The sequence below is a fragment of the Haliaeetus albicilla genome, chromosome 15, assembly GCF_947461875.1.
Source record: "Haliaeetus albicilla chromosome 15, bHalAlb1.1, whole genome shotgun sequence".
Lineage (NCBI taxonomy): Eukaryota > Metazoa > Chordata > Aves > Accipitriformes > Accipitridae > Haliaeetus > Haliaeetus albicilla.
Genome location: NC_091497.1, coordinates 27,791,204 through 27,817,090, shown reverse-complemented (window position 1 = coordinate 27,817,090; position 25,887 = coordinate 27,791,204). Strand labels below are relative to the sequence as shown.

The 25,887-nt window shown below is 36.5% G+C and overlaps 1 protein-coding gene across 5 annotated transcripts in view; it reads left to right on the top strand.

The window, feature by feature from the left end:
- Positions 1-23,480, top strand: part of PCDH17 (protocadherin 17) — a 92,529-nt gene extending 69,049 nt beyond the window's left edge. For 3 of the 5 annotated variants that reach the window (XM_069802611.1, XM_069802609.1, XM_069802610.1), the window contains exons 5-6: positions 11,162-11,236; positions 18,925-23,480. In XM_069802611.1, coding sequence (XP_069658712.1) covers positions 11,162-11,236; positions 18,925-19,607 — 758 coding nt within the window. In that variant the 3' untranslated portion in view covers positions 19,608-23,480. Of the gene's footprint in view, positions 1-11,144; positions 11,237-18,924 lie in introns of all 5 variants that reach the window. The other 2 variants (XM_069802613.1, XM_069802612.1) reach the window with 2 other exon arrangements.
- The last annotated feature ends 2,407 nt before the right edge of the window (positions 23,481-25,887 follow it).

Below are 25,887 nucleotides of genomic sequence, written 5' to 3'. Positions count from 1 at the left end.
TGAACTCCTTTCTTGGAGGTATGCAGGTGTCAGAACCTGGGGCTATGTCCCACATACATTCCATGGTTGGGTGTAAAGGTATGTACCTGTCTGTGTGAACAGCACAAAGTAGTACTGCATGCCGAGTGGAAGTGTCAGAGTTAGTTCTGTGTCAGAATCAATCTGGACACATCAGTGAATCTTTTTATTCAGGCTAATCTGCTTCTCAATGAGAAGTCATTTATAGATATTTTACATTGATTTGGCCAGAAAGTGACATTTGAAAAACCTAGACAATAAGTAGTTTATGGTGGTAGCATTCATGATCTCCTAGGTGCCTTCCAGATATTCAAGAAAAAAAAATCCTATGTAGAGAGATCAGTCTTTTAAAAACAGTTATGGAAAAAAGAATTTGATTTTTAGACACATTTCAGGTTTTTTTAGAAATAACTCCATGAAATTGCAATCTGTGTCTGCCTGTTTCCCTGATTACCCGTAACTTCTGAACTGGTATCTATCCAAGGACACAGGCCTCAAAAATAAGTTTCCACAAATTTTGTGGGTATAGACAGCTGTAATAAACTATATAAGTGTCCAATATAAGTGAAAAACTGATGTCACAGATTATTAGACACTGAACACTCTTGACTGAAGTCTTTAATAATGCCTCAGCTACCGAGAAAGCTTCAAGCAGACTGTGCCTTCCAAGATACATTAGTCAATAATAATACAAAAATTTGCAGAAAATAAGCTTTAATTAGTTCCACTGCTCATGGATCTATGTGTTATTGTTAGCATGTTATCTTTGTAGACAGTGCAACAGAAACAGGTCTAGTGAACAGAATTAAGCACAGGAAGACTACCAGCCCTGTGGAGAAGCTCAAGGAGGACAAAACTCTTATGACCAGGAATATTAGTGGAACAAAGATGAGAAGGCCAGTGGATGTGGAAAACTATTTAGAGTTTTGAAAAAGTTTAAATTTCCTTTGGTGGCAGATGGAAAGGCAGAAGACAGAATTGTCAGTGAAATGACACTCCAAAAATCAGGGACAAGCAGTCTGACTTCTGAGGCTCCTGAGAGGCTGGCAAGACATTTGATTTGCAAATACTGAAAGAATATACACGCATTTAATGGAGGGGGGAGTTGTCTTTTTCTTTCCCTTCTCATATTCTTTAAGCAGAATAAATTAGAGACAACTAATAGCTCCTCAGCTTCTCTTGATCTGCTCCCAGGTTCACTTCACTGAGTGATAGATTCTGCATGCCTCTGGGAGGTCTCCGTAAGAGAGAGGGAAAATGCAAACACCACCAGCATGTTTTGAGAATGCTACAGATTTTGCTCTGTGCATGCGAGATAAGCAAGTAGTTCTTGGTATAATTATTAATTACTCACAATTATCACCAGTTGTATTCATGGGACAGGATACACTTCTATGATAGAATAAGGTTATAATATATGTCCTTTCTAATGCCTTTTAGCATCTTGTTAAATTATCCTCTATTTGTGATTCTTTACCTGCTTCTACTCAAGTATCTCTAAAGCTGCTGGTTAAAAGAAAGCATTTTAACAGATGTCCTTGCACTCTGGGATGAATGCATTATGGATATAGAATTGTCTTCACACTTCTTACAATCACCCCTTTTCACCTCTTCATGCAGTGAACACCTCCAGCTTGTTGTCACTGCACTTGATTGCAGCATAGGAGGTTTATAGGGTCAAAGCCAGTCTTGTATCTTTTGTTCTGTCATGCAAGGCTTGAGAGATTTACTCTCATATTTTTGATTTTAACATGGCTTTTTTGTACTTTTGTAATTACTTTTATAATTATTAATAGGGTAAGTATTTTTCATACATTTGTGCGACAAATGTGTGAAACTGTATGTATTGTAGACACAGCTTTGTCTCTATAGTATATATTCAACCATATCCTTGTGAACATTTATGTTTATGTATGTATATGAAGGTGATCTCTGACAAAGTGTCAGTGGGATACAATAAATTGCCTTTGTCCTGTAACTTTGCCAGACTCACCCGCCCCCAACCCACTAGTCTCTTTTGCCAGGATCTGTTCTACAATTCCAAACCTATATGTACATTAAAGAGACACAGTTAAAAAAAAGGAAATAAATTGTCAGATAATTGTCTTGCAAAATTTTGGGCAAGGTTGAATTTTCACATATTAAATTAGTGTCTGCACTAATAGCAGCTTTTCTGTATAAGGAAGTGTCACTATTATATGCCCTAGTTCAGGAAGATGACGCATTCATGTTTGATTTTAATCATGTGTGATCCCACTGAAAATGGGAGAAATTGTATATTCTTTCTGAAAGCCTATAAAAGGTGAAAGATTAAAATATATACTGTAAACAGTTGAACAAACTTGATAAACTTACCCTAGTGAGCACCCAGCACACCTGAAGGCATTGAAAGAGGAGACAATAAATAAGATGTTTTAAAATAATTTTGTCTTTTTCCTGTCCCAAACACTTGACATTTCCCATAATTTTGGTGGGTAGAGAGAGGCTTTAGACAGGCAAAAGAAATCTTAAATTCGGGTGTGTTTTAGCACCCAGGCTATTACTACATTTTAAGATAATCACACAGCACAAGGATTTTATCTATATTACAGATCTGTTCTCAGAAGGCTTTACATTCCCCATTGCAGCCTTTGATAATTCAATTAGTCTCTCAAAAAGTTGGGAGTAGCTGATAAATTCACTTTAATGTTAAATCAAGTACCCCAGCAGGTTTCTCTTAATATGATCGCTTCTCAGGGAGCTTAGCTCTAGAGGTGATACCTCCCAAACACAACTCTCTGCAAGGAATATGTGGGCCTTTGGAGCAGATTAAAAGAACTGTCTGTACCAACGTAGCTTCTCACCATTAATAAAGTTACTTCAGATCATGACAGCAATCTCATTCACTCAGATGGCTGTCCATCTAGTTTAATTTATTTTAATTGGCAGCCTTAGGTCCCTCCATGGTACGGATTCCATGAATATGATGAATGATCCCAGGAACAGAGAATGTCATTAAACAAGCTGAATTTAACCCTTCCCTTTAAACACTGTCTTTGGGGATTCCCAAATCCTATTGGCAGACACTGATTGCTGAATAATAAGTAGGAGGGGATTAGCTAGATCTGCATTGACTGTGTCTTTGGAGAATGCTAACAATAACGCCAGTTCTGTTTGTCTACCTCTAGGAAATGAACAAAGAATATGTTAGATGCAAAAGATGAACAGCAGGATTTAGTGTGGTAAATAGATGCATGTCCCTGCAGAAATCAAATAGCAAAGCAGAGAGAAAAATCCTAACAAGAAAACGCTGCTTACTACTTACAAACAGTTGGCCTTAATAGGGAGATTGTCATTGACCTTCTGTACAGGATTACAGTTTTGCTAGAAGGAAGACTTGAATTTTAGAGGTATTCATCCATGTCATCAAAGACGCATGTTGTCATCATAGTTAGAGCAGGCTAACTGTGACACTGAAAGCTTATAGAAAATGCTGTATTTTCCTCTCCAAAGGTAGAAAATAAAAAGTGACAGAAATGTACGTATCCCTCTCTGTGTGAAATGCTTTATTCTATATTTTTACTCCACTCCTGCTCAAAATCAAATAGGCAGTTATATTCAAGGATAACATTTGCTGATTGTTTCATAAAACAGATTCTCACAGTAAGCAAAAGAAATATATTACTTTAGATACAACTTTTTCAAAGAAAGATTGCAAACAAATTAATTTCTAATGAATTAATCCTAGGAAACTTTAGGGAAGACATTTTGCATAAACATTGAGATTTAATATATGATTTCTTCTCTTTTGGTTCTTTTGACTTGAAAATCAGACTTATGTAATAACTTCTTTTTATTCAGAATGGTTAACCTATTAAAGAATTGCCCTTTATTTTCCTGTGCTAGTTTTATATTTTTCTCCTATAATTTTTTAATTATGATTATTTTCTTTTTAATAGCCCTTAGCTTTTTTCTGCCAAAAAAAATAATGCTCTAAACCTGAAAATATCTACCCCAATATATGTTGTATCCCAATATATGATGTTGTGAATATTAGCCTTACTACTCTGTCCAGTACGGCTCTGAAATACTTCTTGAAGTTACGCAGGTGCAACGAACTGTGGATGAAAATGTTGAAGGCAGTTTGTAATATCAAGCTGCAATTGAATTTATTTGTTATCATGCAGACCAGTAGGCTATAGTGGCTAAATGTAGCTGTGGTAATATATCACGGGAACATCTGATAATGCAGATGCACTCTACAGGATTACTGTCATTGGTTTCCCACTTGATTATGTTTAAAGAAAAATTAACTGCTAAATAAGTGTGTCAGCTTTTCAGAGGACTGTGACTGATGTTTTGTGAACAAAGTTGTTGACAGTTATCATCCCAGTCTGAGTCTCTGAGAAATACCAGTTCAACATTGTTGAATCAAAAAGCATATGCCAAATTTAAACTGAGAATTTATTTAAAGAAGGAATATTTGGGCTGATGTTGAAAGCCACATACTTAAAGAATGAAAGCGCTCAGGACTACTCAACCTTTAAAATAAGAATTTTGAGATCAGAATTGTTTCTGAGAATAGAATCAGTGACTGGTGGGAGTTCCAAGTATGCTGCTCTGCATCAATAAATTTTATTTTGTCCTTGGAAAGGAGAGAAATGACATATTATGATTTACTTTGGGGCATCTCAGATAACTTAAAGTCTAACTCCAAAATCCAAGGCTAGCAATCTGTACTCTCAGGACAGGTAGGTAGGCATGAAAAATCTGGTACATAAATATGGGCTATGGTTCATGAAGCTCCCTTCCTTTTATTTCCTTAGTTAAGCAACAGCTAACTGTATGCTTTGGTAATATTTGCAGAAGATCTGTAGGTTTGAACTGTAGATGAAAGGGAAAATTGGAATTTACCATCTTTGCAGGGTATCCAGTACTCTGCTGTGTTTAGCATTCAGCTAGATCTGTGACCCAACAGAGCCGGGCTGCAAAAGCAAGGTATGGCTGGACAGAAGAACTGACAGGAAGGACACTGGCTCTCATCTGCCTCTGGCTCTAATTTCTAGCAGGAGCTAGGATGATGTTCTGGTCATAATTAAGGTGCCAGCTTGCTCTGTAGACAAAATATAATTGATCAGCTGATCTGGATTTCTCTTCCTAGATTTCTGGAAATAATTTTTTTTTTTTTTTTTTTTTTTTTTAAAAAAGAAGGCTACTTTGCACCATGTCAAACATCTTGCTTGTGTAAAGGTGGCAGCACCTGTACATCAGCAAAGCCACTCGCTGTTACAGTTCTGACAAGAACTTAGTTGGAGCCAGAGCTGCAGCTGCAAGAAGGAAGTAGATCAGTTACAACTTGCCTCAGTGAAGAGCAACAGATCCCAATGTGTTCCTTCAGGCATTCAAAATGCATTTTGACACAAATTTTAATTGTGTAAAAAAAAGTAGTAGCTTGGTATAAGCATGGTAGCACAGCATTAGGGGAGAAGGAAAGTTGCTTTACTTTTGCAAGAAAATAGCTCAGTGGAAAAATACCAGGAATCTTGATCTGTCCGGATACTGAATGAATATTCTGTGGAAATCCTGGAAGTTATATGTGCATGTAATCACAAAGCTATTAGTTTGCAAGGGGACAATTTTCCTGCCAATGAGAGAACAATGTGCATAGGGAGAACATCTTGGAAAAGGGGACTCATGATGCTGAGTTACACGCCTAAATCTCATCTACATTAAATTAGGCAATATTGGGCCTGTAGACTCAAAACAGTCTTCTGAGTGCTGAAAAGCTTAAGACTGCTAATAGGAGAAGCCAGACCGATGGGTATGTATCTCTAACACAGAGGGAGATAACTTCAGGACATCAACTCTGTGCACATTCCATGAAGATAGGTAGGCCTGTCTGGGAAGTGTTTTAGATCTGGAGCCTATCTCCGACATTCTGAGTGGTTCTCTGGATCCATCATTCTCCATGGCCTCTAGAGACAGCATAAGAATTCTAGCCTAATTTTAATTGCCAGAAATTAGATTATGTGGCTATCTCTGTTTCTTGAATGAAATTATTCTGTCTGTTATAACTGCTGTTAGGCATTTGATGAAACTAATATTCAGCATCTGAGTCTACTTCCTGTGGGGTTTTTTTTTCAGTCCCTTGATTAACAAGAACTCTTCCTTAAAGAGCAGATTAGATAGAAGCTCTCTCTGGTTTGCTTCCCTGTTGCATTATAATAAATCTTAAACAGGAGAGGTGAAAAAACTATGGCCTGTCTTCCTGCTTGCTAGGATTTAGTGCACACGGTAGGAAGAAATCAGGCTCTTCAGAAGACCTCAGCTGTAGGAATACCTTTTCCCTAAATCCTAAATAGACTTAGGCAGGTACAGTTGCCTTAGGAAAGACTATGCTTTATGGTCTTGCTCAGAGAAATAAATCTTAGTAAAAGAAGCAGCTTGAGCATGTTTCATTTTTGCTGTCATGAATGATTTAAGATGTCAAATCATCAGCATTTTTTAACCATACTTTATAGGAAGAACACATTCCTGTGTGTTTTCCCAATTAGAAGCATTTCTATTTTTTTTTACTTTGCTGGGGGGGGTTGAGATGAACATTGACACAAAGGTTAAAATAACTTCAAAAAGCCTTCAATTTAGTATTAGTTCTATGCAGTTACCTCCATCTTTTAGAGTATTACTGTTCTGCATGGTCTGCCTAACCAAAGAACAAGATTTACTGTGCTCTTTGATCTTTTAAAAATATACTGAAATCTGAAATCAAGTGCTTTGTCTACATCTTCACTTTTCTGGCAACAGTGAGCTGAATAGTGTACTGACACATAGAGTCCCCCTAATATCACCTAAAAAAAAGGAAGAATATATCTTCAGAATCGATCCAGCTATGTTTGGCAAATGATTAAATGTTCTGAAATCTGATGTGGATAAAAGAGGGAAGATCAACAATCAAGAAAGGAAAAAAAAAAAAAAGAAAAGACAATAAATGGAAAAAGGAATTCCAGCTAAAACAACCCCATTTGATTATGAGGCTGTACAAAATACCAAATGTCATGCTAAGAAAAGAGCATAACCTCTATTTAAAGTTAGTCAGAAGGCAGAGCTAAAATATTTTGCTCATAGCCAAAGTGCAGAGCTCTTTGCATATCTTGCCAGTAATACAAAATAATCCTACAAAAATCACATACATCTTTTCTTTTTTTTTTTTTTTCCTTTTTATTGGGGGGTTGTTTTTTGGTTTTTTTTGTTGTTTTTTTTTTTTTTTTGTTGTTGTTGTTGCATTAACCATTTAGGTTAGAGGTTTTTTACATAGTAATACTAGGGACAATTAAGTCTGTTTAGCACAGAGACAGATGCCAGATGTATGCATGTAACAGTTACAGAGGAAGCATATGCATAGTATCAACTCTACAAATAGTTGGGCTCCCTAGGCACTCAACAGTTTTGAAGCTAAGGGAGGGAATGTTTTTATGTTACAACATTTTCCCTTGGTGGTAGCAAATTAGCTGCCTTGTATCCATCTTCAGCTGGAACTGCAGAGAGTCACTTGAGAGTTTACAAATAAGTTTAGCGCTCTGCTAAACTGTTTCTTAGATACCTGAGAAGTGGGATACATACGATGGGTGTGTTGTAACAGGTGGACTTAAAAAAAAAAAGTTTGTTCTTTTTTTCCCCATAAGACAATTTTTTCTTACCTTAATTCCTTCCGGATTTTGTTCAAGGTCAGACTGAGCCTTGCTTTCAGATATGGTGCTTCACACACAATTTTTGTCTCCTTGGGAATTAAAGCAATTCTTTTTCTTAAAGAAAAACAAAGCAAAGCTACACTTTTATTGGGAAACCCAGAGGCTGTTTGTGAAAAAAACATGCAGTAGATATTGGGGGTCAGTTTTCTCTGCTTTCCATTACCTGTGATACTAAGAATTCAAGCCAAAAATAACTGTACAGGTCTCTTGCCTTTTCTTTCCAATAGAACAAAAAGGCTGGGAGAAGGGGGACCCATTAAAATCAAGTCATGGTGGAAAGCATCCATGAAACTCTAAATCAAGTAAATATTATAGTGATAAGTTCCGGTAAATGAAAAGGTCTCTTTAAATATGCTGAGAAAGTTGATCATGATCCATGTCTAGAATAGGTTTTACTGCATTTTATAGTATGTCTGCTCCATTTCTAGGAGTGTAGTATCTTCATCGCCTCTACAGAGTAAAGATTTTCCTAAAGAAAGTCAATAGATTGACACTGACTGACATATTCTGAATCCTTCAGCAGCTTTAAAGGTAGCAGCTGCATCTTTTACTTGCTTTGCCAGAACAGTGTTTAACTTCTCTTATGCTTCACTGTTGGATTTTCTTTGTAGGGTGTTCAGATAATTAAGCTGAGGGCACAGCTAAGAGAAATTACCCTGAGTGCATCTTACTTGGTGGTGATGTTTGTAACCAGCCTTCAAGTCTATCTCCAGGACTAAAATACACTTTTTATAAGAACATGGCTCAGATGAGGGGTTGCTAGGGACCAGAAAAATAGCTTCTAACAGTTAACAGCCTTTAAAAGTGAAGATATTAGTGAAAACAATGAACACATAATGACAACAGCTTTGGAAATAGTTCCCGAATTACCAACTTTTTCTTAAAGATATGTTTTGTCACTTCACAGTGCTCTGACATCAATACAAAAGTTGAAGCTATAACAAATGCAAAGGTGACAAGTAAAAAGGTGACTCTCAGTTGAGCAGCTCAGCTGCTGCAAATAAAAGTAACTAGCAGGAGAGATTTTCTGTATTAGTGTTGTTAATACCTATAATCTCCTCGATCCTTGAAATATAAGAAAGTGATCTGGAACTTGAGGTTTTGATGGAGGATCTGGGGAAAGGAAGATGTCAATATTCTGAAGTCATCTTCAGTAAGTGTCTTTCAGAAATTCATTTACAGTTCATGGAGAACCTGAAAATATGGTATTGAATCTGTTTACATGTACAATTCTTTTTGCCAAACTAGTTATATTTAGAGAGTCAGATTTGAAAAATGCATCCTTAATTATTCTTTCTGATTGATCTAATTGGAGCACAATTCAGGCAGAAGGCAAAGTAGAATAGCATTATGAAACTTAAATTCCTAAGAGAATGTGGGTGCTTCATAAATTGGCATAAGGGTAATCCCATTCTGCAAATCTCTTTTGAAGGTGGTAATAAAACACAACACCAGCAATCTGCTAAACAATAGTCTAGGGCACCATCTAATCGAACACTAATGAATATGTTACTTATCATAGCATAGGGGAGACTCTATATGAAGCTCTTAAATAATTTCTTTTTTTTCTGAAGAAGATATTTCTGTGTCTGTATGTCCAAGTGAGAGTTCCTTAGGATGCCTGGATAACTTCAGGGTTTTTCTGAGAGCAGCATCATGAAAAGCGTTCTTCCTCCTGTTCTGTCAGATGCATTGTACTGCCCATGAAGTCCAAAGTATATGACCCGTATACAACATCAGCCTTTTGAAGCAGAGAATGATACCCAGTGGGCTTTTCCATCTATCAGTGTAAAACAGACATGGTCTCATTATATCTGGTAAAGGAGATTTTGAATGTAAATCCAGGCATGCTGGCAGGAATGTGGAGCAAACTACTCTCTTTCACCAAAGTGGCCAGATTTTGAATGCTTCAGCATCCATATAGCCGTTAGTCATTTTTTTGTGAGACTTTGTAAAGGAAAACAGACAGCATTTGAAAAGCTTTACTGCATTGATTCTGTTTTGGACAAAATCATGCTTCTGCACAGAACCTGACAGACTTCCATTCAAGAGAGTCTACCTATAGTCAGGATGTAAACAGAACCATCAAAAGGACATAGAAACAGATTTCTTCAGAAGCCTGTCATGTCTCTCTCCTCAGTGACACCCTCATCAGTCAATGTCTGTAAACAAGTTGTCAAATCCAAATTTGAGACAGGCTTACAAAGCAAAAAGCTTGGTGCCTTCTAATTAAAGATTTGTATACTGAGATAATTGGCAACCAGTGAGGAAGGCTCACTGGTGTAATATATAGTTAATCATTGGTGGCTTGATGGTGTGACAGATGGGGATAGCTTCTTTACATTATGGTGCTTTTATATTGGTATTTTCAGGAAATGTCAACAGCGTGATTATATTTTCATTAATGTTGTCTTTCCTTCCCATTCATTGCTTTCGTCAGTCATAACCACTTGTTACCTCTTGTCTCTAACTGCACAATCTATCAACATTTGTATAGGATGCCTCACAATGGGCCTGGCTAATGACTGGATTCCTAGACATTGCCACAGTATAATATACAGTGTTAGTATTTACTGAATATTTCAAATTAGATATGGAAATTATTGATCTTACAACTAGTTCACAATAAAGTTAGTAAAAAGTGTGAATATCATGCACATTCTGCAAATGATTATACAAATTCAGTTAGGTTTCAGATTTAAGAGTCATTGCATTTTTGGGTGCCAGTACTGAAATAATCCCACTGTAAAATCTGTGGAACTGCCTTGATCAAGAGCAGGGAAAATATGTGATATTAAAAATGTTCTTTCTACCAGGTCCACAAGCCTGTTCTCTTCTGTTAATTGCTGCAATTTTGTTTCTCTTCTTTTCCAGGAAACAGCTTTTGGGCTCTGCAACAAAGATTTACTGTTTAAAACTATGAATTTGTCAGATTACTAAAGTTTCCCTGTAGCTTCGCAGCTAAGTACAGGGCTGGCATTGCTAGCCCTTGTACATTTCCTCCCTGCAGCCCTGGGCTAGGAAGAGGTTTTTACGGTGGGATGGGAAGAGTCCAAAATATCTTTTCATGACTGTCATATGGTCTTTTTACTGCAAATTAGAGTAGGTGCCAGTTTGACTTAGAGGCAAACATTGGAAACCAAAACTGGGTGTCTGTTCTCAGCCTCTCCTCTTTCTCCTCTGACAGGAAGAAATGAGACACCCTTTTTACTAGTCAGACATTTTCGGTTCACTGCCAACTATAAACTCCTGTGCTTGTACCTTTGAGAAGCACAGTGAAAAAATTCAGGGGCCGTGAGCTATGCCTGGGCCACAGATAGAAGTTGTTTTTCTGCTGTGGAAGTTTTGACAGTGTTGTGAATTTTGGAAGCAGAGCCTATCCCTGTCTGTGACTCACAGGTCTGATTTGCCTCCAGAACAGCAAGGCAGAGGCCAAAGACCCATTGTTGGGATCTGTGGACCAGCCCGCTGTGAGGATGGAAAATTTTCAGGTAACAGAAATGTTTTCTTGCTCTTATGCTGTCTTTAAATAAAAATATGTGATTGCCATTAAATTGTAAGCATGGATTTAAAGCATACTTCCATAAGAAAAATGTTAGATGTTCTGTAGTGCACCATGTAATCCTGAAATATTCCTCCAATATTTATGTTTTGGGAGAAATGTGAACTAGAATTAAAACCATAGGCCCACCAACTTGTTATTGCTTTTGAAGTGCCTTATGCCATGGCAATATAAAAATATATATTCTCTTTATCCTGTGTCCAGACAACAAGAAAACAAACAGAAAAACGCAAACAAAAACTCAACAGCCAACAATGGGGAAACTGTGTGAGGATTATAGACCTCAGAAGCTTGTAGTTATATCAGGAAAAGACCATGAGATCCAAGAGGTTTAAAAAAGTGGCAGTCCATTCTCATTTTACTGCCAGTCATTTTGCTAATCTGAGCTCCATAATTGCTTTGCCTAACTGAAAGGAGCCTTTAAACAGACAAGCCAATATAAATACTCAGATTGGAGACAGCTCTGTTTAATAACAGCAAGCATGTGTATAGAAGTATTTGTTTACCTCTGCTCATTTATGTCAAAATCAATTGTAATTAAACAGGAATCCAACCACAGAAGTAGTACTTTAGCTGATTGTTCTCATCAGAAGTGTCATATAGCCCCAGTGTTTAGGACATGTCAAAGCAGCCCATTACTTTTCTCCTGTAATAAATACCTACTTATAGTCTTTTCATCTTTTCAGTTCTTTAGTAAAGGCAATTGCCTGGCTCAAATAAAAAAGTAAGACACCATTTCATATCAATTCTGGGAGTTTTTCTGGTCATATTACAGGAATTACTGAAGTTCTGAAAGGCAGAGTTATTTATATTCTCTATTAGACATTAGATACCATTTATTGTCCATCTGTTTACACATACGTACAGAAAATAGAGATCTTCCGTATCTATTCAAGGTATTAAAATATATAAAACATACCTTATTTTATTAGTCTAAAGCAAGTAGTGGTGTTATTTTACATAGTGTGTGATTAGACCAGAGAAATGTAAGCTACAGAGGATTTTACACCTTGTTTCATTATTGAGTGAATTCTAGATGGAAATTATTTTCAAAAATGAACACAAATTCACAACACCAAGGGTGAAATGAATCTATCTCCTAGGGAAATCAGTGTAACTCCATGCATGCATCGAAGGCAGATCTTTTCCTTTGTAAGGTGAAACAAGGGTCAGAAAACATGTGCATTACTGTTTGCTCCATAATGCCATGAAGAATAGAGCATTTCAAGAGTGAAGGTAGAACTTAGAGCAGTGTGAAACTCCATGCTTCAAAAAGAAGACATGCATTTTGGAACGGGTCCTCCAATGTATTTTTCATTTAGAGCTGTTAGTTGATAGCCATTCCAGTCAACTGAGTCAGCCAGTGAGCCATCCTTGACAATTAATGGGGTTTTTTAGCTTCCATATTTATAGAAAAGAATAAAAAAAAAAGGTCAATTAGAAGGAGATGTTTATGCGATAGTAAAACCTACACATCACCTGTTGAAAAAGAAAAAAAGAATAAATAAGAAAGATACCTGAAAGATAGACTAACATTTCCTAGGACAATGAAAAATAACAAAAGCTACTGACATTTTAAAATATGCAGTGTTATTAGTGTACTTATCCAGCCATATTCTTATTTAGCCTTCATTAATGAACATATAGTAATACAAAGAGACATTTTTTTATATTTTGTGAGTAAAAAGGTCTTAGAAAAGAATGCACTTGAATGACCATTTACCAGGTCAAATCTTATAACATAATGATCTGAACTCTGTCTGCCTTGTTTAACTTCAGATACGATTTGATAACATCATTTATAGATTTTGAGAGGAATAGGATTGTGTAGGTCTAGGTCTAGGTCCAGGTCTAGGTTCAGGCTTGTGTATAGAGGAAATCAGATTTTAGATATATGAGTGTATACATATATTTACATACATATAAAAATATATATGAAAGCATATATGTATGTGTGCATATACATATATTTTAAAACCTGATTTCCCCTATACACAAGCCTGGACATTTACTATTACATTATATGGAGTACTTCGATACAGAGTATAGTGTTCTACATCTTATACACATAGTACATGAAATATTTCTTGAAAATGTTTGTATGCTGATGTTTTATGTACATGGATTTTCTACTTTTCATTTGCTTTTCTGCTCTGTGTGTGTATGTGTAATTGAAATAATTAGGGTTCAATTAAACGAGAAAAAGTATTTATTAACTCCGTTTGGCTACATTGAGTCACTGTTAAAAAAAATTCTTGAGTTTATTCTTTGTTATCATTATGCAAATTTCATATAATTAGTGAGTCAAACTAAGATATCTCAGTTATAGCCATTGAAAGGAGCCAGCTATCTAAAGCATTAATTAATTAACTTTATAGTGCAATACATTTAGGGTGAAATCAGTACCCATATTTAATTCTGTTCACAGTATTTATGAGGAAAGCATAGGAAATTAAAGATAGCACAATAAAAGTATCTTTTGCTTTAAGTTTGCTACAGAAGACAGACGTTAAATATAGCTCCTCTGGTAATATAGAATAAAATATGTAAGATATGTCTTATGTTGCACCAAAGTACATACCTTGCATTGCATTTTATATGTTGGCAACATAACTTTCATCCTACATCATCTTAAATTTCTATTCGGTATACATTTCCTATCATCTAGGTGACTTGTTTGAAGATAGCTTGTTTCCTTTTCTTTCTACGGCTAATAATTTAGCAGTTCTATTTTAGTGTATTTTCTCCCCTAAGTGCACAAAGCACTCCTGACTGTTTACCCTTAAAGCTCCAGAGAGTTAGGCAAACCTCTAGGCTCCTTCTGTTTATTGTACACGCTTGCACTGTTAAGGGTTTATTTTCAACAGGAGGGAGACAAGTACAGAGATAAAGACCGATGGTGCATATCACTCTACCAGCACATCTTGCTGTACAGCACAGTGTATGACCTATTTTACATATATATATTTATATATTTACCTTTAAATTGGTTCTATTTTCTCATATGTACTAATTTGGTCCTTGGTGGTGATAGTTCACTTCATGTTTATAGTTTCTCCTGCTAGTACAAAAGTGCCTGTTTGATTTTCTTCACTGTCTGCTAGCTGTAGCAGTCAAAATTACGGGCTAATGGCGAGACGAGCAGCTTATAATGTATGATAATCAATACTCAAAATCCATTTCCTATGATGTGACATAAAAGAGTGAAGTGAAAAGACACAGATTTTCAAGACTAGAGCACCAAAGCTCATGCAATGCGGGTCGTTTTCACTTCAAGGTCATTCAGTATTTGTTTCTTCTTCTTTTTTGGCTTCATATTTAATTCAGTCACTGCTAGGATGCCCAGGGAGCAGAAATGGAAAGTTAGTCAATACTGTGAGTATGAATGCAAGTATAAAAACTGCTTTAGCAAATGCAGGAAATGAGAAGGGGAAGGAAGATATGGCGTGCAATATATATAATGTATATATGCTATATGATATATATTTCTTTTACTTAGAGATTGCCAGCAAACTTTGTATTTTTATTGGCAGTAATGAATAATGTAAATACCATGTAAGAGTTATCCTCATACTCAGTGTATGTGTGCACACATGCATAAGAGCTAAAAATTCAAAATATTAGAACATAACTTGGTTGTAACAAAATTAACCTAATCAGTCTTGAAAATCTCAAACATAGTTTTTGGCACAGTACTGAATACCTATTGTAGTTAATTTATTTCCAGCGGCTGAGAACTTCTCTGACCTTTACCTTTCATCTGAATTTTGTTCATTTCAGTCTCAGTTCAGGGAATAATTTTGATCTTTTTTTTTTAAATGAATACAGTTCAGTCAAGTTTTAGAATAAGAGACAGTGTCAAAATAGAGTTTCCCAGTTGTATATTTCATATACATATGTATAAGTTATCAATGTAGATAGCAGAGAATTGTGTATAAATATATGAACATTTATTTAATGTCTGTTAAGATAATACGACACAGAACTACTACCTGAAAGGCAGGAAGAATTTCCCTTCTACAGGTGCTCTTTTTGTGGTTTAATGAAATAGGCTGTACTGTACTGAAATCTTCCCAACTGTGTTCACTGATGGTCTCCCAGTACACTCTGAGCTCTTGATACATTACATATGGTTAGAAAGTTCTAGTGCTACTTTTTTTCTTCTGTGAGAAAGAAAGAAGCAAAGAGGAGTCCTGTTTTGATGGAATGATTGAAAAGAGAGAGAACAGCAGAGAGAAGTGTCGGTCCATTGATTGTGCAGTTCTGAGCATTTTACGGTAGCTAACATGCAGCATGTTTTTATTTTCATCTTTTGTTAAAAAGAGACCAAAATTATTTACAAAAATTCATACAAAGGATAGTTAAATTTACAAAATAAAACAGTTAATTGGAAAGCTGATTAATTGCTTAGGGAAACCTTTAAAAGTGCCAGAAAACTTCTACTCAGCATTATCATGAATTCCATATAAACGAAAAATAGTTTTAGATATGGTTAGAGAAAATCCTAAACAAAACACCTATTATTTCTCCTTACTGTATAGGTCCACTTTCAAAGCTAGAGGCTGAGCTTGCCACAAATCTACTTTGTAGGATTAGAAGGAAGAGAAAAAGAACAAAATTAATTAAGAGCAAGCATTTGCAAAATCTGAAGTTTTAGAATTAACATTGAAAAGGTTGGCTTGGGGCATTTGTTTGTTTGTTTATTTCTGTTGGACTTCTGTGATAAAACACAATCAAACCTGGCTAGTATTAACTATTGCCCATCCCATGCTGAAGCCTGGAACCTTCCGCTCCAATGCTCTTGCCCCATGTGCCTTTTGAAATATATTGGTTTGGTTTGGTTTGTGGAATTTTATGTTCTTTTTCTGAGAGAGAGAGCATAGCAGTTTCATTTGGCTGTTTTAAGCAGCAGCTGTTTGATGCTGTAGAAGCTCTGGAAAACTAGATACAGAGAACTTTAGTGGAGATGAACTTATAATTTTTGTACAATTTTGTATAATTTTGAACTTTTTTGGGGGGTGGAATGAGGTGTATAGCAATGTCCTTTATTTGTATGACTCCCTTTTCATTAAGCAATTATCACCACATATGTTGTCTCTATGGTTATGCATACCAATGCCATCTCATTCAAGTGAAGAAAAATCAAACACCACAAAATTAAATCTCTTCCTTAAACTCTGCTCAGTTCTGTCACTATGTTACAGTCCCAGGGTTGGGGTTGTCTTTTGCTCTTGCTTTTCATGATGATAATTCTAATTTTTATTGTACACGAAAACCAGCATGCAGCTTACTTTTCCTTGCAGGTCATAGAATCATAGAATGGTTTGGGTTGGAAGGGACTTTGAAAGATCATCCAGTTCCAACCCCCCTGCCATAGGCAGGGATACCTTCCACTAGACCAGGTTGCTCAACGCCCCATCCAACCTGGCCTTGAACACTGCCAGGGATGGGGCATCCAAACTTCTCTGGGCAACTTGGTCCAGTGCCTCACCACCCTCACAGTGAAGAATTTCTTCCTCATGTACAATCTAAACCTACCCTCTTCCAGTTCATGCAGTCCAGGATACAATTGACTTCCTGCGCTGCAAGCGCACATTGCTGGCTCATATCCAATTTTTCATCCACCAGTATCCCCAAGTCCTTCTCCTCAGGGCTGCTCTCAACCCCTTCATCCCCCAGCCCGGATTGATACTGGTGATTTCCATGACCCACATGCAGGACCCTGCACTTGGCCTTGTTGAACTTCATGAGGTTCACATGGACTCATTCCTCAAGCCTGTCAAGGCCGTTCTGGATGACATCCCTTCCCTCTAGCGAATCAACTGCACGACTCAGCTTGGTGTGATCTGCAAACTTGCACTCAATCCCACTGTCTATGTCATTGATGCCAATATTAAACAATGTTGATCCCAGTGTGGACCCTTGAGGGACACCGCCCATTACTGGTTTCCAGTCAACCAGTAAAATTTTCAAGTAATTTTCAAGTAAATTATCTCACCCCGATTTAACTGATCATTGTGGCACAACACAATTTTATTTAAATTTAAGTCACATTTATTCATGCCTTTTTAGAAATGTGAACAGTCAAAGCTGTTTACACTATTGGATTCTCATAGATCACCTTTGGTGTTTCTTCTGTGTCAGGTTTCTGCAGCCCAACTGTCCATAAATCTGGTGGTGATTTTCTAAGATTACCAGGAATTTATTTTCTAATTTAGAAAGATGATGATCACTTAAATTTTCCCTGTCTTTGGGTCAACAAGTTTGTTCTGCTTTTCTGAAGACCGGTTGTGCATGCCTCTGTGTGTGTGTGTTTCATCCTTACATTTCAAGGTATACTCATAGTTTTTTGTCTACCTGGAATTCCAGGCATTTTGTTAATAATAAATTCCTCAAATAAAATTAAAAGTTGAACCCATCTGCCCATATTGTGGAAGAAAATGCTTAATAGCTAAAGACCAGTGTACAGCTGATAGAAACCTAGAGATGATAAAAGGATTTATTCTATCAGTATTGACTAGAGAGTACTGAGAAGAAGAAGAAAAAGAAAGCAACTTGGATCAGGGTTCTGTTTTTCTAAAAACACATTTAAGGGGTATTTCTGGAATTTTCCCTGTCCCTGACATTGGTTTAGAGTCGTGTACAATTATAAAATTGTACCAATGGTGGCCCAAACATATTTTATTAGTGTAAAATGACAGACGAGCTAAGGTTTTTAAAGCAGAAAGTTTTCTTTGAATTGTAGAACAGGAAGTATCAAAATTTATGTTCTAAAAATGTAGTGAATAAAAGATCTTATTTAGCTATATTCTTTGAAAGAAATAAGAATATAGAAATCCTATCTGAAAACATTATCAGTTCAAATAGTGTGTCACAGTTTGTCATTCTTCCAAATTATATGTATTGAGCAAATCCATTTTCACTTACTTGCACCAAAACAAAAAAGGGGAAAACTGATTACATGATCCATACTCATGTCTAATAAAATTGCAATATGCACTTTTTGACAAGCTTGTATTTAATGCATACTGATGGAAAATTCTAGTTCTCTGTTCTCAGCAGGAAAAGTAGGCTTTTTAAGAAAACCTTTTTATTTTGTGACTGTCACACAACATAATTATAAACGAAATGGAGGTGACAAAAATGAAAAGCCAGCTTGCTGATTTTTATGAAGTGTTTGTATTTCCAGAAAGGCAGTCATTGCTCAGTTATTTGATTTGAAAAATTAATCCTGATAATGCCTTTTGAGTTCCTTAAGTACTGTTCACTCTTTTCTAGGATGAGTTTTACAGAACAAAGCCTAACAGATTTCTACAGCAGATTAGTTTACAGATGAAGCTCAATTCCACTGAGAATGATTCTCTAATGACCCCTTTATACTTCCATTGGGCTGTGTGAATGCTTTAATACGTAGAGAACAGTTAAATAAATCTATTGTCTCAACTAACAGGTTTATGCAATCCTTCTGAAATATTTTAATTATAGCTTCTTCTTTTTCCCCATAATTAAGAAACCAGATGTCAAGTAAGCCCATCACGTGTTGATCATAGCCTATCCATTAGTTTAAAGCAATCCACTTATAATTAGAGTTTTTTCTCTTTCTCCTTTGTTTTACAGAGCAAGAAGAATGTGTTAACTGCACAGATGAATGCAGAGTGCTTGGTCATTCTGACAGGTGTTGGATGCCACAGTTCCCTGCAGCCAGTCAGGCTGAGAATGCAGATTATCGCACAAATCTCTTTGTACCCACAGTTGAAGCTAATGTTGAGACTGAGACATACGAAACTGTGAATCCCACTGGGAAAAAGACTTTTTGTACATTTGGGAAAGACAAGAGAGAGCACACTATTCTCATTGCCAATGTTAAACCTTACTTAAAAGCCAAACGTGCCCTGAGTCCTCTGCTTCAGGAGGTTCCCTCAGCATCGAGCAGCCCAACCAAGACATGCATTGAGCCTTGCACCTCAACAAAAGGACCGCTGGATGGTTGTGAAGTGAAATCAGGAGCCTTGGCTGAACCGAGCAGCCAGTACTTGTCAACTGACAGTCAGTACCTATCGCCTAGTAAACAGTCGAAAGACGCTCCCTTCATTGCATCAGACCAGATGGCTAGGGCCTTCGCAGATGTGCATTCCCGAGTGAGCCGAGACTCGAGTGAGATGGACTCTGTGCTGGAGCAGTTAGACCGGTCAGCCCGGGATCTAGGCAGGGAGTCGGTGGATGCCGAGGAAGTTGTGAGAGAAATAGACAAGCTCTTACAGGACTGTCGGGGAAGCGACCCTGTGGCCGTCAGAAAGTGAGGGGGCAAGTAAGGACAGGCTGGCAGTTACTTTCCTCTTCTGCTGATTAAAAGTAAATACATAAGTAAATCCCCTGGTTGTAACAGATTTACAGGAATGAAGGAAGACCAATGCTGCTTTAAGGCTTTTAGTGAACATCTGAAGTGCCCACAAGTATGTTCTTTTCACTGCTCTTTCTTTTTGACAGATAACACTGGTTTCATTTTGACCAAACTTTCATTAGGACAGAGTCAAGTACACTAAGAACAAAACGAAAGAAGGAAAGACGGTGCCATTTTGACAATCTGATAGGAAGGTGTGAGAAAGGTGGAATGGAAATACGTCTGATACTTTAAGACTGTCCTGAATAGCTGATGCTGACTTTACTGTTTACGTATAAACCCCAAGAAAAACAGGGTTGAATAATTCTGATCTGTGGTGGATTTCCAGCAGTCACCGCAGGCTTCTTCTGAAAGTCCTAAAAAGAGTTCTTGTAGTAGTCCAAGCGACACCAAACATTAACATTCATTTGTGGTAAACATTTATGTACAAAGTTATCTGCCACAAATATGAAAAAAAAAAAAAAAAAAAGAACAAGAAAACAAAAAACCCCATTCCAGATCATTATTCAACAAAACATATCCTGATCATTAGTAAAACACTTCATGTCATATTAAGGTTAAATGTAAAATGATAGAGTCCATCTTGTCCTGCACACACATAAGCTAATTCACTTGATAAAAAAGAAGAAAAGATTTTAGTATCTATTTAGCGTTTTAGTGTCCAACAAAACTATAAATAGTTAGTGGTAAGTTTTAAAAAAAAACTGAAATAAAATAAAGTTTGAAAAAAAAATAGTTACCTTTAAGGGTAATACACAAAAGAAATTAACATTATTAACACTTTTTTATTCATTTGTGGACACTAAAATAGCTCAGGAAAGTGAAAATGTCTTAGACATCCACAAAAATCACATGATCATTTAAATGTGCAAATGTAAGAAGATTCAGTGTGTTTACATCAAATGACATATTTTTATTGATTTATTGCAGATTCAGTGCATATGAGCCAAATTGTTGAGTGTATAAGAGCTATATTGTGTATTTTATTAAATTAATATATAGTTGTGTTGCAAAAATATTTGGGCTTATATTGTAAATGGCAAGTGTTGCCTCGGTAGCTGTCGAACTCTATGAGTTTTGTTTTTTCCTGCTTCCTTTTCCCCATGGATTGTGGGAAGCAGCGCCTCAGAGCAAAGTCTCTTGTTTAATGTATGGTCTACGAAGTACTGCAGTACATAATCTGTTCAAAATGTGTTTGAGTGAGCTGATGGAGCTAACTGAACGGCCTACAAATACATCCATCAGTCATGGTTATGTGCAAGTCCTTGTAGAAGCTTCTATTGCAAACCCATGTTTAATAACAAAAATTACACTCGAACCAACATCTGGAACCTCCTTGGGTTTTTTTTCCAAACACATGCAGCCAGCCTGTTTAATGTAGGATAGTTGATTGACTTCTTAAGAGATGCCACCATTTTCAAAGTTTTGCTATTAAGTTCATAGAGCTGAAAAACATGTCAGTGCCAATGTGGCATGGGCACTATTTTATCTGATTCTTTAGAACGTGCAATTGCTTACTGCAGTTCTAGATATACACTGCTTATTTTGGGGGGTGGTTTTAGTTTGGTTTTCATTTGTTCTGAAAAGTCTTTGCAGAATAACTTGGGATATACTTTCTACTTTTTATTATTTTTTCTAAGGGTGTTTTTATTGCATTTGAAAAATCCAAAATTGCCTTCAGATGAAAGATAAAAACCAACCCACATTCAAAATGAACTTGCACAGAACAAGAAGAAGCAGAAGATAAAATGTTTAGCTCAGGGTTTGTCCCTTATATACTTCAGATACTCTGTTGGAAATAACCACTACGGCGCATTGTTTAAAAATGGTGTATTGGGTTTATTAAATTTAATCTGTATTATACTAACATATATAAAAGAGGTTGGCAATCTCAAGTCCCACAAAAGTCACAGTTTTCAACAGTTCAAGAAAGGAAGTTGACCCAACAGCCTGTTTTGATGTTGGGATTGCTATTAAATGGTGATTTTAGCTAGTCAGTCCTACAATGAATTGTCTTTGGGAGACAACCATTCTGACAGTTTGCTTTTAGCTCCTCCTGTTAAAAAAGTCTACAACTACATGTAAAAGAAAGGATCTTGTACATGTTTTATCAAGCTACTCTCCATGTTTTGGACAATTTATGTATCTAAAATGTGGTGTTGTCTGTGTTATATAATTTTATTATTTTTTGGCCAGGAGACCCGAGATTGGTTTTGCTTGATAGCTTGATAGCTTGAAATTCCATAGTGGAGAGGATTTCTTATTGTTTGATCAGTCTCTTATACGTATTTCCGTGGTGCCCATCACTTCAGTGTCTGTGCACCAAGTCTTTAGCTCTGCCAGTGAGATCCATTATTCAGCAAAATCTAAGCCAGTATGTAAATGCAGTCAAGTGATGGAGATTTGTGTATTTTATAAATGATTTTAACACTGAGTAACCAATTGTACAATTCATTGTATGTTTCTGAAGACATAAAACCACAACATTCTGAGAAAGGGCTGTGCCAATGTAAGAGGAATTTACCTTAAGGCTCTCTGTCACTAGTGATTTACTAGCTTTAGCTGTTTAACACATTATCTGTATTTAGTAGTGATTATTTATTTACCACTCTGAGGTAATTCAGAATTCATGACTCACAGCTTTATAGAAGAGTTTAGGAAATCTTGCTTTTATTTAATTTGGCTGACAACTGCCTTGTGTTGTAGATCTCTGGCATACTGCTTCCAGTAAGGATATCCCAGATTTAAAAATCTGTTTCACAATTTAGAATGGATACATAACGAACCAATAAACCAGCAGAGCTTATGCACTGTGCATTTGGCTGGTTCAGTCAAAATTAACATGATTGTGTGTGAAGGAAGTACTTCATACAAAAGAATTTTAAAAGTATTTTTTCTCCATGGTATCTCTACTATCACCACCGGAGAAAGAGGGAGCAATGAAAGATAAAGTTTATGATTTATTTCTTTCATTCCTTACACACAAGTTTTACAAGACTGAAAGAAAATATCTGCCACATGATTATAAAGAGAATGGCAGAGTTAAGGGAGGCAAGTTAAGTAACTAATAAATTGTACTGTACACTGTGAATAGCAAATAAGGCATTCTATATCTTTTTTTATTAATGAAAGCCAGCAACTGGGAGTTCCTTAAACAATTGGCCAATCAAATCAGGACTCAATATCAGACCTTTTTTTCTGGTTTTCTTCTTGGCATATTTATCAGGAAAAAGATTCTCCTGAACTGTGATTTGCCACTTGACAATATAGGTTTCCCAGTCCAAGTTACCCCTAGAAGTCAAACATCACTCATAGTGGAGCAAGATACATCATTCAAGCAAACTTTTAAGCTGCTTGTTGTTCAATGGAAGGGAAATTGCTGAGGTCAAGAAGGAGTCTGAAGCCTAGCATAATATATGCTCACTCATTATTGTTTAATTACTTTCTTTTGACATCAGGCAGTGATTATTATTGCATTAATTCAAATGGGAGTTTTGGCTATCAAGATTTGTTGATTTGAAGTGTAATTGAATGAAACCTGATTAAGGTTTTGACTTCTCTGGCCCGATTGTGATACAGGTTGGCATTCGCATTTATCAGCCCCTGTCTCCCCATATGGCTCAAAGTTGCACCAATGACTGGTGAATGACACAAAAACCAAACAAAAGCAGCATACATTGTATGGATTATCTCAACCGCTATTGTTTAATGGCTGTGTTTAATGTGACCTATCTGGAAAATGAGGACTACGAATAAAAAGCAATTACTAATAGTGGTGTTGCCTGCTTTTGCATTCATTAACACAGAAGAAATGTGTTAAACACTGCATACCACAGGGAGCCTGATGGTAATTACTTTGGAAAAGCAACTTGTGGCAATGCGGCTGTTACAGCTAGTTATCAGTTTGCCAAAAAAATGACAGTTCCTGCTTCATTTATTAGAAATGTGTAACCGTTTTCTCTCAACAGGAAGGTGGTGAAGAGTTTTCGTCAAGCTGGGTAGGTTTATCTTTTAAGCAGCTGATGTGCTGAATCCCTACAGGCTGTTATTTGCTCATAGAAACATGGAGCTGAATAAAGGATAGTTTGGTTTAGTACACTGGTGTGAGTTCACCAAAAGCATCAGAAATAAGCGTATAAGTTCTCAAGGACTGTCAGCCCAACATGAAAGATCAAAACACTGCTTGAGTATATGAGTGGAAAAAAAATCTGAAGAATGTAAAGGGTTGGGTTTTTTGTTTTTTTAAACGTGTCTTTCTTAAGAGCCTGAGTAATAGAGGTAAGTAATTTTATTCATGTTGCTGTAAATAACGTGACAAAATGCTGGGAAGAATATGACTAAGTTCTGTGTCTGCTTGTTTGAGTTTGCTGTTATAATTTAACACTTTCGTTAACCTCTTTTTTTTGTTTGTTTTTTGTTCTGTTTGAGCGTCATGATCAATCCCTCGGAATATGTGGCCCCTTCTGTCCGTTCCTGTGTGACCGTAGCAATAACATACCAAATAGTGTAAAGCCTCCATGCCAGATTTTTTGGGGGGGTTTGTAGGGTTTGGTTTGGGGTTTTGTTTGTTTGTTTGTGGTTTTTACCAATAATTAAGTAAATAGTTTGTTCAGAATACTAGAGGTATTATGAAGATATGTGCTAGTCCTGCAGGCAGAATTACCCTTTTTACCCATTTCATGTTTTCTGCAAGTCTTTTTGCCAGAAACAAAACCAGCCTGCATCTAGTTAGCTGGCTCTCCTTGGCACAGAAAACTCCCATTGTTTTCTCCTCTTTTCCTTGTTACATATATTTGTCTTTCTACAGGCTGAATTCCAAAATCTAGCAAGCTACTGTCTGTGCAGAGTCCTGCCAGAATACACCTTATGCTGCTGAAGGCCTCACTGGACATGGGATGTTGCTCTTACTGTCTTCAGCTGTGTGCAGTTCAGAGCTGGGCTGGATCCGCAGTATATGTAGAACAAATCATAAACCATCCTGGCTTTTCTTTACCCAGAATACAGAGTCATTGATTTCTCATTTGGAAAGTGGCCAGTCTGTCAAACAGCGATTCTCAGATCTCCTTTAAGCCAACCACGTATAACTGCTTCAGGGTGTTCACTCATGGGATAAATACCCTATCCTTATCCTTTATTGAGTCTAAGACATGAAAGCAGCTGAAAGCTTATTTCTTCAGTTAGTAATGTTTCCCTAAAAATGAAATTTCTTCAGTAGAAAGAAGGGATGGCTCTCTGCTCTATGTATAGCTTGATTTGTGAAAGGTCACCTTAGTATCAGTAGTGCATGCAGAAATGGATCAGGGAATTAATGAGCCATCTAAGAATTTTCTGAGATGTATATTCCATAATGCATATGTTATGATTCAGGGAAGAGAGCACAGTATCTTGGTTTATTTATTGCTGATGGTTCCTGATAATGCCTGGCTCAAAAAACATTTAGTTCAAGTTTTGGGGAAATATTTTTCTCTGATTGGGAGAGCATTTCTTTTTTAATATATTTTTTTAAAGTTTTTATTTTTATTTTTTCCTAAACATAAGCTGGTCAAATTGTGGGCCCTTTTTTAGTTTTAAAAATTAAAATGGTGTTCTGACATGGTTCCCTCCTTTAGGTTCTTTGGGCTAGAGATAACACCCTTTATTTGGACAAGACTCCAAAATGTCCATAAGCATTCTGTGATTTATCTTGGTAAGAAGCAGGAGTATAGCTATGGCTTGAAACATAGATTATTGGACAACAGATTTACATTTTGACCTACTGAGAAATGGAAAAATTAAAATTCCATTTCTGAAAACATACTGTATTTAGTACCTTGAACACTAACTCTGGAAATCTTATTAAAGCACACTTACTCTACTGCTGCCAGTGAACTAGGGGATCGGTCAGTCTGTTATCCTCAACTTTTTCCAAGTTAAAACCACCATTGAAGTCGCATCTGGAAATCAGTTGATTGCTACTGCAGTACAGACAACATATTTGTAATATGTTTGGAAGAAGAAATACTCCTTAACAAATTTGCAATTACGTTTTGTAATACCTGCAAATTTTCTGTCATTTTAAGGGCAATCACACACAGAACTCTTTTCAGTGGTTTGATTTGAGAGTGATAAAAAATGGATCACTGTGCTGGCATCAACATTAAAATGGAAACATCATATCTGTCTGACCATCAGAAAATGAC